The sequence below is a fragment of the Panthera tigris genome, chromosome B1 (genome assembly GCF_018350195.1).
Source record: "Panthera tigris isolate Pti1 chromosome B1, P.tigris_Pti1_mat1.1, whole genome shotgun sequence".
In the NCBI taxonomy this organism is placed as follows: domain Eukaryota; kingdom Metazoa; phylum Chordata; class Mammalia; order Carnivora; family Felidae; genus Panthera; species Panthera tigris.
Genome location: NC_056663.1, coordinates 159,027,351 through 159,040,233, shown reverse-complemented (window position 1 = coordinate 159,040,233; position 12,883 = coordinate 159,027,351). Strand labels below are relative to the sequence as shown.

General features: G+C 36.5%; 1 protein-coding gene and 1 long non-coding RNA gene across 3 annotated transcripts in view; one reads left to right on the top strand and one right to left on the bottom strand.

Moving 5' to 3' along the window:
* Window positions 1–12,883, top strand: part of SRP72 (signal recognition particle 72) — a 29,291-nt gene that overhangs the window by 14,199 nt on the left and 2,209 nt on the right. For both annotated transcript variants that reach the window (XM_007075865.3, XM_042984470.1), the window contains exons 11-18: window positions 290–362; window positions 2,207–2,271; window positions 3,888–3,983; window positions 5,042–5,145; window positions 5,274–5,351; window positions 6,280–6,417; window positions 9,871–9,908; window positions 12,311–12,470. In XM_007075865.3, coding sequence (XP_007075927.1) covers window positions 290–362; window positions 2,207–2,271; window positions 3,888–3,983; window positions 5,042–5,145; window positions 5,274–5,351; window positions 6,280–6,417; window positions 9,871–9,908; window positions 12,311–12,470 — 752 coding nt within the window. The remainder of the gene's footprint in view (window positions 1–289; window positions 363–2,206; window positions 2,272–3,887; window positions 3,984–5,041; window positions 5,146–5,273; window positions 5,352–6,279; window positions 6,418–9,870; window positions 9,909–12,310; window positions 12,471–12,883) is intronic.
* LOC122238036 overlaps window positions 5,505–12,883 on the bottom strand; it is an 11,832-nt gene continuing 4,453 nt past the window's right edge. Inside the window, exons 2-3 of the long non-coding RNA XR_006217002.1 lie at window positions 9,405–9,499; window positions 5,505–5,756 (exon numbers count right to left, since the gene is read on the bottom strand). This is a non-coding gene — a long non-coding RNA (uncharacterized LOC122238036). The remainder of the gene's footprint in view (window positions 5,757–9,404; window positions 9,500–12,883) is intronic.

The following is a 12,883-nucleotide window of genomic DNA, read 5'->3' as shown; positions in this document are numbered from 1 at the left end:
TATGTGGTAACCTGAATTATTATTTGTCTAGTAATGACTTCCTGGAACTTGATATTATTACACTTTCTGAGCATAATTTGATGTTTTTTTTCAGAGCATAATTGTAAAACAAAATAGGTATCAAATAAAATTTTTCCAGAATTAAAATTTTGATCTAAAACCAGAACTTTACTATCTTAAAAGTGGATTTAAAATTCTGTGTAGATGTGGTAATTGAAACGTGTGCAGCTAGTTGAATAAATTAAGTGTGATTTTTTTTTTTTTTTTCCCTCCAACTAAAACATTTTAGGAATTCTCAGATCAGCATCCAGAAAACGCAGCTGAAATTAAGCTGACCATGGCACAACTGAAAATTTCCCAAGGTATTGATAGTGATTTCATCATGGTTAAAATATCATTTTAATGGAAACATGATTAAAATGATTCTGAAGTACTTGTGGGTTATGTGATTTAAAAAATTTTGCACGATGATGAATCATAATTATTGATGTTTCAAACAGCCTTTTCTTGGGTTATTAAATTTTTAGAATGATTCTCAGTATATGCCTTGAAAGTCAGTAGAAGCAAAGGATTCCTATGTTTCAAAAAATCATGCTTAACGCAAATTTCCTGGGTATGTCATGTGTAGAAATGCTTCTGTCACTTGGTAGTATCTACATGAAATAAGGGTTACTTTGCATTCTAGTTCTCAGAATTTCTTAATCCTTTATCTTTTGTTTATATTTTGACTCATATCTTTGGGGGAGAAGAGGCAAGACAATTTAATGAAAACTGATGTTTTTGAATCTTACAAAAAACTGCTTTTGTTTTTGCCCATGATTCTAAACAAACCCTGAGTGATTGTCTGTAGCTATATATTATCTGCATTTGGTAACCACTATCCAAGTATAACTATTTTAAGTTTAAAATTAAACGAAATTTTAAAAGCCAGTTCCTCCTTTGTACTAGACACATTTCAGAAGCTTCATAACCACATGTGGCTAGTTGAACAGGGTAGATTAGGAAATTTCCATCATAGAAAGTTGTATCTCTGGTGTAGACCATGCATTCTCAGCATTGGGTGGTGGGGATCAGTTGTTTGGTGGATGATCAGAAAAATTACAGATATTATGATGGCTGAAATGAAAATTTCATGGGTAAAGATGAGAATTGACAATGGGGGGGGGAGGAAATGTCTTAAAAGGCTCCATAGTGTGTAGTAATGAAAACAAGATTGAGAAACACTGTTGGTCTTGGGGTGCCTGGCTGGCTCAGTTGGTAGACCATGAGACTCTTGATCTCAGAGTTGTGAGTTCAAACCCCGGAGCCCCATGTTGGGCATAAAGATTACTCTAAAATTAAAAATACAAACGGGCGCCTGGGTGGCTTAGCTGGTTAAGTATCCAACTCTTGAGACTCTTGATTTCAGCTCAGGTCATGAACTCATGGTTTGTGAGTTCAAGCCCTGTGTCAGGCTCTGCACTGTCCTGACAGCACAGAGATTCTCTGTCTTTGTCTCTCTCTCTCTCTCTCTCTCTCTCTCTGCCCTTCTCCCATTCGTGTGCACACGTTGGCATGCACAGATGCTCTCTCTTTCAAATATAAACAAACATTAAAAAAAAAAAACATTGATCTTCCTGTTACCCATACTCACACTTCCTTAACTTCCTCTCTTAATTTTTCTTTTCCCACCTCTCCTTTTTCTTGCTCTTCCCCTTATTTTCTTTCCTTCTCCAGTTTTCAGTTTATTTTTGAAAGGATTATTTATCGTACTAAAATTACTAAGAGCTTATCATGGTTCCTGTGACAAGTCTTTGAAAGGTTATGTTAGTGAGGTGTGCAATGAGTAAAAAAACAGTATTTTGACACCATAGGAAGTTTTCCATTGCACTCCCATCTACAGTATTTCATATTTCAAGGTCTTTAGGGTAGAGCTTCCTTTAAGTGACAGTCTACGAAAGGAGAAATAGAACTTAACAGACTGGGTAGGAGTTGGGATACTTCTTTTCTGGTAACATCTCTGCCATTAACTCTGTGGGTGTAAGCAAGGTATATTGTTTCTTTAGGACTCCGTTTCTTTATGTATATGTAAAAAGAATAAGTAGAGTACATTATCTCCAAGATCCCAAAGCTTGAGTATTTAGAGATACTACAAAGTGACTTCTTGTATTTTTTTCATAATATATTTTCTTCAGTGTGATGATGATGATGTTTTTAATCTCTCAAGGTAATATATCCAAAGCATGTCTAATATTGAGAAGCATAGAAGAGTTAAAACATAAACCAGGCATGGTGAGTTTAAAATATTAAAAGACTGAAAGTAATGGAATTGTAGTTTGTTGGTATGTTTGATTTTTTTGTATTTAATTTCTATTTATTCATAATGCAGTAGTAGTTAAAATAATAGTTATTTATCTGGTATACATTTAATCTCACTTTATGTTCTGCTTTGCATTGGTTTATTAGGCAAATATTTGAGGCACTATTTAGGCTTTATATTATCACTGAGAGCCAACTTTAAATAATCTAAGACCTATATAGGGAGTTTCTTAGCCTAAATTATTCTGTCATGTCTTCAGTGTGGTATTTTGAACTAAAGCAACTTAGTAATAGTGGCCAACAAATTTAGTTTTTAGTTCTCTGATGATTCAAGCATCACAGGTTTAAATCAGTGATGTTGCTGTGAAAGCATGTGTTTCAAAGCAGAGACTAATGCTGTAGTTGGTGGTGTGTGCATTTATTGTATAGGAACTTTTATTCATGTCTGTATCCTCTAACACAGCTTGTTTACAGTCAGCACTCAGTAAATGTATAACAGTAGTGCTTTCTCTTTTGAAGGCTCATATTTTAAAGACTGGGTGATAATTACTTTATATTAGAAGCAAACATAAAGGTTCCTACTATTTCATATCTGGCCTTTCAAGAAATATTTCCACTTCCATCTAGGTTGTTGAATTTCTTGGCATAAAAGTTGTTCCGATATTTCTTACTTATCTCTTTAAGATCTGTAGAACCTCTCTCATTCCTGACACTGGCTATTCAGGTCTTCTTTTTCTGTTTTCTGGTCAGTTTAGCCAGAGGTTCATCAGTTTTACTGATTTTCTCTAAGATCCAGCTTTTTGTTTCTCTTTCCTTTCTGACCTCATCTCATTGTGCCCCTCCCATTCTCACTATACTCCAGCCACATGGGCCTCCATGCTGTCCCTCCACACACCAGGCTAGCTTTTCACTGGCTTTTTGTAGTTCAGGCCAGATACGACTTATGGGACATTAGCTGTGCTGAAGTGTACCTCACCAATCACACATTGGAAGTCCCAGCAATGTCTTACCTTATAAACTAATACTCTAAACACTTACTCTCAACTGTTGTACTTACCTTACCATACACTGGTAACAAACTGTGAACTGGCACTACTTTAAGAGGAAAGCTGGGGTGCCTGGGTGGCTCAGTCAGTTAAGCGTCCAACTTTGGCTCAGGTCATGATCTCGCGGTTTGTGAGTTTGAGCCCTGCGTCAGGCTCTGTGCTGACAGCTCAGAGCCTGGAACCTGCTTCCGATTCTGTGTCTCCCTCTCTCTCTGCCCCAGGGTCTCCCACTTGTGCTCTCTCTCTGTCTCTCAAAAATGAATAAATGTAAAAAAAATATTTTTTTAATAATAATAAAAATAATAATAATAAAAGAGGAAAGTTACATTTTATAGATAACTACCTTTGCATTTGGAAACCACTGCTGTATACAGTATTTCTAGTTACTATGCTCTAAAAAGATAATAATTTTTATGATGAATTTGGTATTGACAGAGCCTAGCAACTTTTATTTTCTATTTCTTCAATTTTTTTCATTTTCAAAAAGCTTATTCTGGGAGAGAAAGGAATTTTATTCATTAATTTATACTTTTGTCTGGGTAGGTATCTGCATTAGTGACTATGTACAGCCATGAGGAAGATATTGATAGTGCCATTGAGGTCTTCACGCAAGCTATCCAGTGGTATCAAAACCATCAGGTAAATATATGGAATAAATTGTCATGAGGGCATGTTTTTACATAAAAATAAAAAGCTTCAGGGGCACCTGGGTGGCTCAGTTGGCTAAACATCCTACTTTGGCTCAGGTAATGATTTCATGATTCATGGGTTTGAGCCCTGCATCAGGCTCTGTGCTGATAGTTCAGAGCCTGGAGCTTGCTTCGGATTCTATGTCTCCCTCTCTCTGCTCCCCCCTGCTCGCATTCTCTCTCTCTGTCTCTCAAAAAAATAAAACATTAAAAAAAAATAAAAAGCTGCAAGTAGTGAACTTAGTGACTTGAAATATTCCAAGTCACTGTTTAAAGAATGGAATATTATTAGACTGTCAAATTAATTTTTTAAGTATACCAAGTAAAGTTATTAGAAATAGGAATGGCTGCAAAATTAAAAACAGAAGCTCAGTTATGGTTTTAACTCTGTGTGTGTGTGTGTGTGTGTGTGTGTGTGTGTGTGTGTGTGTGTGTTCGTGTATGATCTCAAAAAACAGTAATACATGAATGCATTAGGAGTGCTCATCTTGTCGAGAGAGAGCTCGTGGATGGTAGTAATTGGTGAAACAATAAATACATGCAATAATTGTATCTCATGTGTTCATGGAATAGGAACACTTTTCATTTTTTCCATTATGGGTTTGTTTATAGGCAGTATCCAATTTATAAATATACATTCACACAGTATTTATACTGTTAGCACTATTAGCAGTGGAGGGATATCAGGGTTCTGGGAAATACTGTGTTAATATTTGAGAGCTGTGGTGACATATCTTTAATATTTGCTCATGGGGAAATATTTCTAGTTATAGACAGTGTAGAGATAGGTTATGCTCCAAATTCATAAATTGGTCATCACTTGTATAATTTGTCTACCTCCCTCCCTGTATGTGTGTTATTTTTTGTTGTTTCATGCATTCAGTATAACTTAAGATGAGGAATGTAATGGATAGGTCCATCTTAAAGGTCTAATGAACATAATAACTTTATGAACTTGCTAGATATTTAGCTTAAAACTCTTTTTTCCTCTTTATATTGAACCTGTAGCCCAAATCTTCTGCTCATTTGTCCTTGATAAGAGAAGCTGCAAACTTCAAACTCAAATATGGGCGGAAAAAGGAGGCAATTAGTGACCTAGAACAGCTATGGAAGTAAGTTCTGAAAGGTGGAGATGTAAAAATGCAAATTGTATTGCTGTTATTTGATACAAATAAGTTATTTTCTTGTTTATGTTACTTTTTCCAGTTTCATAAACTGTTTACTATCCTTTTTTTTTTAGACAAAATCCAAAAGATATTCACACCCTGGCGCAGCTTATTTCTGCTTACTCACTTGTAGATCCTGAGAAGGCAAAAGCGTATCCTTTTGATTGTTGTTCCAGATAGCTCCCAAATGCATGCTAGATCCTTTCCACTACCTCATTTGACCAGGGCTTTTTCTGTTGTTGTTTTTGCTTTTTGTTTTTTGTATTTTTTTTTAAGACTTTATTTTTAAGTAATCTCTACAACCATCGTGGGGCTGGAAATCACACCCCAAGATGAAGAGTCCGCAGGCTCCACAGCTGAGCCAGCCAGGTGCCCACTCCCCAGCAGGACTTTTTCTGTTGTAAGTTTCAACAAACAAACAACACCCTCTACTAACTAGTAAGAGCAAAAATGAGAATTTATTGATCAACATGACTAAAAACTAACATAACAGATCCATCTTGGGGTACAGTTTGATCCAGAAGCAAAAATGAAGTCAACAAGATGCAGCTGTGTCTCTTCAGGTTCAAGTCCAGCAGCATAAAAAAAGAAAAGAAAAAGCATATTTTATTTGAGTAGTTGTGAAAGATTCTGAGATGTCATTTTGATTGAACTGTCTTAAGTTACATGCCCATCTCAAACAATTACTGGAGAGATTCAGTGCCTTAATTGGCTGTGCTACTCTACTCCATCAGGGTGTGCTCATGAACCCAAGGTGGAGTGGTGGATGCTAAGCAGCCATGAGTCAAAACCTTTATAGTGAGCAAGTCTATGAGGTATAACCATGGTAGTTGTTTTAGAATGGAGATTTTATTAAGCTACCATCTTGAAGTGTGTCACTGAGTTAAGGAATGGATGATTAAATTATTGCTCTTTTTTCAGGGTATATGATATGTAATTGACCTTATGACCTGATTTGTTTTTCTGTAGAAGATTTAAGAACATTTTTTACTTTTGGCAAAGGACATCAAAAACTGTCTTTCTTTTAACAGACATATATATGTATATATATTGTGTTCCTGAACTCCTGTTCAATCCCAGTCTTAGTAAACACCTGCCCTCGTCAGATAGTATGTCTCTGAAAGTAGATGTCGAGGCTCTTGAAAATTCTCCTGGTGCTACTTACATTCGGAAAAAGGGTGGAAAAGTTGCTGGAGATAGTCAACCAAAGGAGCAAGGGTAATGTTTTTCATTGTAACATTCACTAATGCTGACTTTAAATTATATAAGGAATAAAAAATACATTCTCTGAAAATTCCATGTGAATAAAGTTTAAGTCCCCTTTGTTCCCCTTCTCTTTTGCTATACCTAGTTCTTAGTCCTCATCCTGTTTACCCCCTAGTAGTGTACTCTGCTCCCCCTAGTACTGAGTGTATATCCTTCAGGATCTTCTTTGTGTTTACACACAAAGATAATTTTAAAATATTTTCTTTGGATTGGTTTATTTTTTGTTTTTTTACAGAAGGGAGTAATATATTGTTCTTACTGTTTTCCGCCTTCTGAGTTGTGGAGATTTTTCCATATTCCTAGTATAGACATACTTCATTCTTTTTATGCATAGTATTCCATTGGCTGGATATTCTCTACTTTTTTTATTTGTAAGTTTTTGATGTACACTTAGTACATCATTTAGTAATTCTATACCAGAATTCAGATGAAGTTTATTTTGTTGATTTGGAGGAAGGATTAGCCAGCTTCATTAACTTAGAAGTCAGTCATTCTTTTTTTTTTTCTTTTTTAAAGTTTACCTGTTTATTTTGAGAGAAAGAGGAGAGCTCACACATGTGTGCAAGAGTAGTGGAGGGGCAGAGGGAGAGAAAGAATCCCAAGCAGGCTCAGTGCCACGGACTTGAACCCACAAACTGTGAGATCGTGACCTGAGCCTAAATCAGGAGATGGACTCTTAACCGACTGAGCACCCAGGTGCCCTAGAAGTCAGCAATTCTCACTCTCCCATGTTGCCATCTCAGAAACACTGTGGAGGCCTACAGTGTAATGTTTAAGATTCTATGAATAGAGAGTCAGGATGAATAGAGAATGGAAGGCATATAACCCTTACCCCAGATTTGTGGCTTTCATAATTTTTCACTGTTTTCTCCTTTTTTGAAAGAATGCCTTTTGAAATGCAAATTTTTTTTGTAACTTAAAAAAATACATCAACAACAGTATATGATTAACTTCGTTATGAACTCTATTTGGTAAAAAAAAAAAAAAAAAAAGCACTGTCATCCTGATAATAGGTTTTTAAAACTAAAATAAGGAATTGTACGTCCCAGAGATACTACATTGTTCCATATTCCATTTCATCATATAAGTCCTACCTCAAGCTTCATCAAAATGAAAAATTCAAGCCAGATCTTAAGGGGATTTTTAAATAACACCTATTTTATATATCTTTAGTAATTTTTTTTCCTCTTCCAAAACAGAGTTGAGTAATCAGTAGGAATATAGTTCTTTTCTAATTCTTTATTTATTTAATTTTTAACTAATCTCTATATCCAGCATTGGGGTTTGAATTTACAGCCCAAGAATAAGAGTCACTGCTTTTCCAACTGAGCCAGCCGGGTGCCCCCTTTTCTAATCCTAAGTCTAGCAGAAGGAAATAATAAATGAAATCCATTTAATTTCAGTAAAGGTTGCGTGCTCTGTGATTGTGCAGAGCATAGAGGAGTATACCAGAGGGAACAGTTTCTTCCTGGGGACAGTCAGGGGTTAAAAAATTACTTCAAGGAAGAAGTGATTGTGTTGACTCTTAAAGAGGATGAATTAAGCAGAGTGCAAGCAAAAGCAAAGAAGAAATTGCAGAGAACCTTTGAGAAATTGTAGGTCTGACTGTAGAGTGTGATTAGTAGAGAGGCAATTTAGAAGACTATTGCATGGTCTGGGTGAGAGATGAAACTCGAAAGTAAGACCCTGTTGGGGCATTTGGGTAGTTCAGTTGGCTAAGCATCCACTGTTTGATTTTGGCTCAGGTCGTGATCTCACATTTCATGGGTTTGAGCCCCACGCTGAGTGTGCGCTGAGCGTAGAGCCTGCTTGGGATTCTCTCTCTCCCTCTCTCTCTTCTACTCCCCTGCTTGCGTTCTCCTTCTCAAAATAAATAAAAAGTAAACATTAAGGGACACTTGGCTCAGTCAAACGTCCAACTTCAGCTCAGGTTATGATCTCACGGTTCATAAGTTGAAGCCCCACATGGGGGCTGACAGCTCAGAGCCTGGAGCCTGCTTTAGATTCAGTGTCTCGGTCTCTTTCTGTTCTTACCCCGCTCGTGCTCTGTCTCTGCCCCTCCCTCTGTATGTGTGTCTCTCTCTCTCTCTTCTCTCTCTCTCTCGCAAAAATAAACATTTAAAAAAGTTTTTAAAGAAAGTAAATAAATAAACATCAAATAAATAAAGACACTGTATGTTGCATATCCTATTTTTGAGGGTACCCCAAAAGAACTTCCACAATTGAATGACTTGTTAGAATGACTTTTTGGCAGGAATTGTTGCAGTCTCATCTTTTTGCTTCACTGTTTCATAGTTCCCATAGAGATATAGCACATATGATTATGTACAGAGGTATTTTCTATGTCTGCCTCTTAACTGCTGTCAATACTTACTGAAGTGTCTTCTTGATTTTTCATGCTCCTTTCAGCACCACCACCCCCTTTTTTGGTCAGTGTACTTAATGAAGATTTTACTTAAAAAATTCTATAAACTTACCAGTTTCAAGATTTGAAAGATAAAGAAGTACAGAGTAAAAGCTTCCTCCCACCCATGTGTGCTCTCCTCTCTCCAAGGTCACAGCCAATGTTACTTGTCTTACATACCCTCCCAGAGATATTCTTTGTGTGTGTGATATGTATACATGTTCTTTTGCCTAAAAGTTTAGTTACCTGTTCTCTAGTTTTACCAAGCATATAACTTAACATAGTATTGTAGATTTTATGCTTATTCAAGTTTCTTCCCTTTTTACACAGACTTAATATATGGCAATGTAAATGGTATCTACATTGCTAGCCCTCTTTTTTAAACCACTTTCCAAAAGCTGCAGTGTACGAAGCTTGATTAAACTTAACCAGTATACTGAAAACAAGAATACACTGTGTGTTAACTAACTAGAATTTAAATAAAAATTTGAGGAGGAAAAAAAATACCTAGAGAGGAATTGAGATTATGACTTACTCAATTTAACATTTGTTCCTGCAGCTACTTGAAGAGCAGCAGAATTAGTGCCCCAGCATTGGCTCTTCCATCACAGACACTTGAAGCCAGTCAACCTGAAAACAATGACCTCACTCAAACCATTTTTAAAGGCTTCTTTTAGGAAGGACAGATGCTCCATTGGGTGTTACCTTGTTCCATCAGTATGCATGGAATCCTCTCCACCCAAGGCCAATTTCTACTGGCAGAGTTTGTTCAGTGTGTTTTTGTTTTTGAATAAAATCTGCTTGAATGCAAAAGTGGAAAAAGTAAAAATAAAAAAAAATAAACTTAACCAGTATTAATATCCCAGCTAGTTTATAAAGTTTGGCAAGACAATATAAAATCTTAAATGCCTTTATGATAAAATGCCCAGCTCACTCTTTTGCACGTTTATTCTGCTATAAATATTTTATGATGATGGTAATGATATTTCTTCTCTTTATAGACAGGGAGATTTGAAAAAGAAGAAGAAAAAAAAGAAAGGTAAGAGTTTTTTCTTTTTTTATCTTTAGATTCTGTCTTATAGAATCTTCAATTAAAAGCTTGAGTTTAGCCCTATATAAAAGTCGTCATGCATAAATACATTGTCCTCTCTTCTGTCTTTGAACACTGACTTTAGTCTCGACTATAGCTAACATTTTATTTTTTTAAAGAGTACAGCTCTAGAGAGTTTGATTCCCTGAATTTACATTGTTCCTCTAGTTATGTTGCTCTTTTGCTGTGACTGTGAATAGGTTACTTAAGATACCTGCCTGAGTTTTTCATCTATGAGATGGAATGTGGGGGCGCCTGGGTGGCTCAGTTGTTAAGCATCCAACTCTTGATTTCGGCTCACGTCGTGATCCCTAGGGTTGTGGGATTGAGCCCTGCATCAGGCTCTGTGCTGGGCATGGAGCCTGCTTAAGATTCATTCTCTCTCTCTCTCTCTCTGTCTCTTTCTTTCTTTCTCCTTCCCTCCCTTCCTGTCCCTGCCCCCTTCTCCCCCACTTAGGCTCTGTCTCTCTCTTAAAAAAAAGGTGGGGGCTGGGAACAGAGCTTGTTGTTTATATCCAGCCTTTCAGAGAAGGACTTTCTGCAGCTGCCATGTCTTTCCCATTAATCTGATGGGGCCAACATAGGTCAGTGTCCATCCCTGAACCATTAACCAGGGGAATGCCATACATTGTTTGGCTTAGGCTATAGTTGATTTTAGTCCATAGCAGGAGAGGGTAGAATTACCATGTTTGGCATCAACTAGTCAGAGGTTATCCTTGGAGCCACCTACCTGTCTCTGAATCTGGGAAATCTGTGGTGTAAATCACATTGTTTTTAATTTTGTTCACTATTGTGTTAGAATTCAGGTCTCTCAAGTCTGCTAAGTGTATTACCATTCCTCCATCTGTTTTCCTGCTTCCAAAATTTTATTGATAATATATTTTTTCCTATTTTTCTTTCTAATGTGTTTGTTTCCATCTTAGTAGAGTTTTGGGATGGTGCAGAAGCTAATGTTTGCATCCAGCCCACTATAAGTATTTGTTTTATGTATTAATGATACTGCAAGGGAGCAGCCGATAACTGTAGGTAGAAATAACTTGCCGTTTCACTTACTTTCTTATTTTTTGTAGTTTCCAAATAAGTATTTTTTAAAACTTAGAAGTGATATATGTTCATTCTTTTTTTTCTAAGTGTTTATTACTTATTGTGAGAGAGAGAGAGAGAGAGAGAGAGAGCAAGTGGGGGAGGGGCAGAGAAAGAGGGAGAGAGAATCCCAAGCAGGCTCTGTGCCATTAGCACAGAGCCCAACTCAGGGCTTGAACTCACAAACTATGAGATCATGACCTGAGCCAAAACCAAGAGTTGGACACTTAACCGACTTAGCCACCCAGGCACCCCTTGAGAATATTCTTATACATAACCTGTGTCTTTTGGATATCTGCAGGATAAATTTCTAGAAGTATGAATTTTGAGTGGCACTGCCAAATTTAATCACTCTCTACAAAAGCTAAACTGTGTACACTTCTGCCATAATGTTTGAGTGTTTCTCACTATTTCACCAAAACTGGGTATTACTGCTTTTAATATTTGTTAGTTTGATAGAATTTTGTTACCTTTTTCATTTCTAATTAGTGAGGTAGAAGAGCATTTTTTCACAGGATTAAGGACTTCTATTTCTCCTGGCTTACCCTAATAATAGCAGTGCCCATTTTTTTTGCATTTACCTATTTATTATCAAGACCTTTTTGTACATTAAGAATATCAGTCCACTCTGTTATATAGTATGCAAATATATATATGTGTGTGTGTGTGTGTGTGTGTGTGTGTGTGTGTATGATACATATATATATTTGCTATTTCTCTTAAAAATATATCTCTTACCAAATGAAGTTGAGAATCCTTTATATAGGGGTGCCTGGGTGGCTCAGTCGGTTAAGCATCTGACTTCAGCTTAGGTCATGATCTCGTGGCTTGTGAGTTGGAGCCCCACATTGGGCTCTCTGCTGTCAGTGCAGAGCCTGCTTAAGATCCTCTGTCCCTCTCACCGTGCTCCTCCCCTGCTGGTTCTCTCTTTCTCTCTCTCTCTCTCTCTCTCTCTCCCTCTCTCCCTCCCTCTCTCCCTCCCTCTCTCTCTCTCTCTCAAAAAAAAAAAAAAAGTAAACTTAAAAAAAAAGAATTTTCTATATAGATACATCTGGGAAGTCTTTTCCTTTATGGCTTCTGAATTTTCTGTCATGCTTAGAATAGAAATAAGGCCTTTTCCTCTGCTAGATTATACAAATAAAACTTTCTCAGATGAACTTACTTCAATTTTAATGTTATTTATGCCCAGGCTAGGACACATTCCTTAAGCAAACTATCTTGAAAACATTATGGACAGATTTCTCATTCCTTTATCAATTGTTATACAGGAAAGCTGCCTAAGAATTATGACCCAAAGGTGACCCCAGATCCAGAAAGATGGCTACCAATGCGAGAACGTTCTTACTACCGGGGAAGAAAGAAGGGTAAGAAGAAGGATCAGATTGGAAAAGGGACCCAGGGAGCAACGGCAGGAGCTTCATCTGAACTGTAAGTCATTGCTCCTCAATTGAAGTCACTCAGAGCATAGGTTGATTCTTTTTCAGATTGACTCAGGGTCATTAGTAAGAATTTTTAAATATATTTTAAGTTAAGTGCAGTCAGATATGTTTAATAAATGTTTTATAATATACTTATGGAAAAAAAAGAAAATGTGGTGTTTCTGATTTGATTATATTGTAAATACCAGGATTGTAGAATTGTATTATAAATGTTAGGATTCGGTATCTTCAGACGGAAGCTCTAAATACACTTGTCATTCAACTGAATATGTAGATAAACAGATACTATAAGTAAGATACTAGAAAGAAGTTATTAAAAATGTTACTAAATAAGCTGTTTCTACATTGTAAGATTATAGGTCATTTAAATTTTTTTCTTTTCTAAGCTTTCTAAAAATTGGC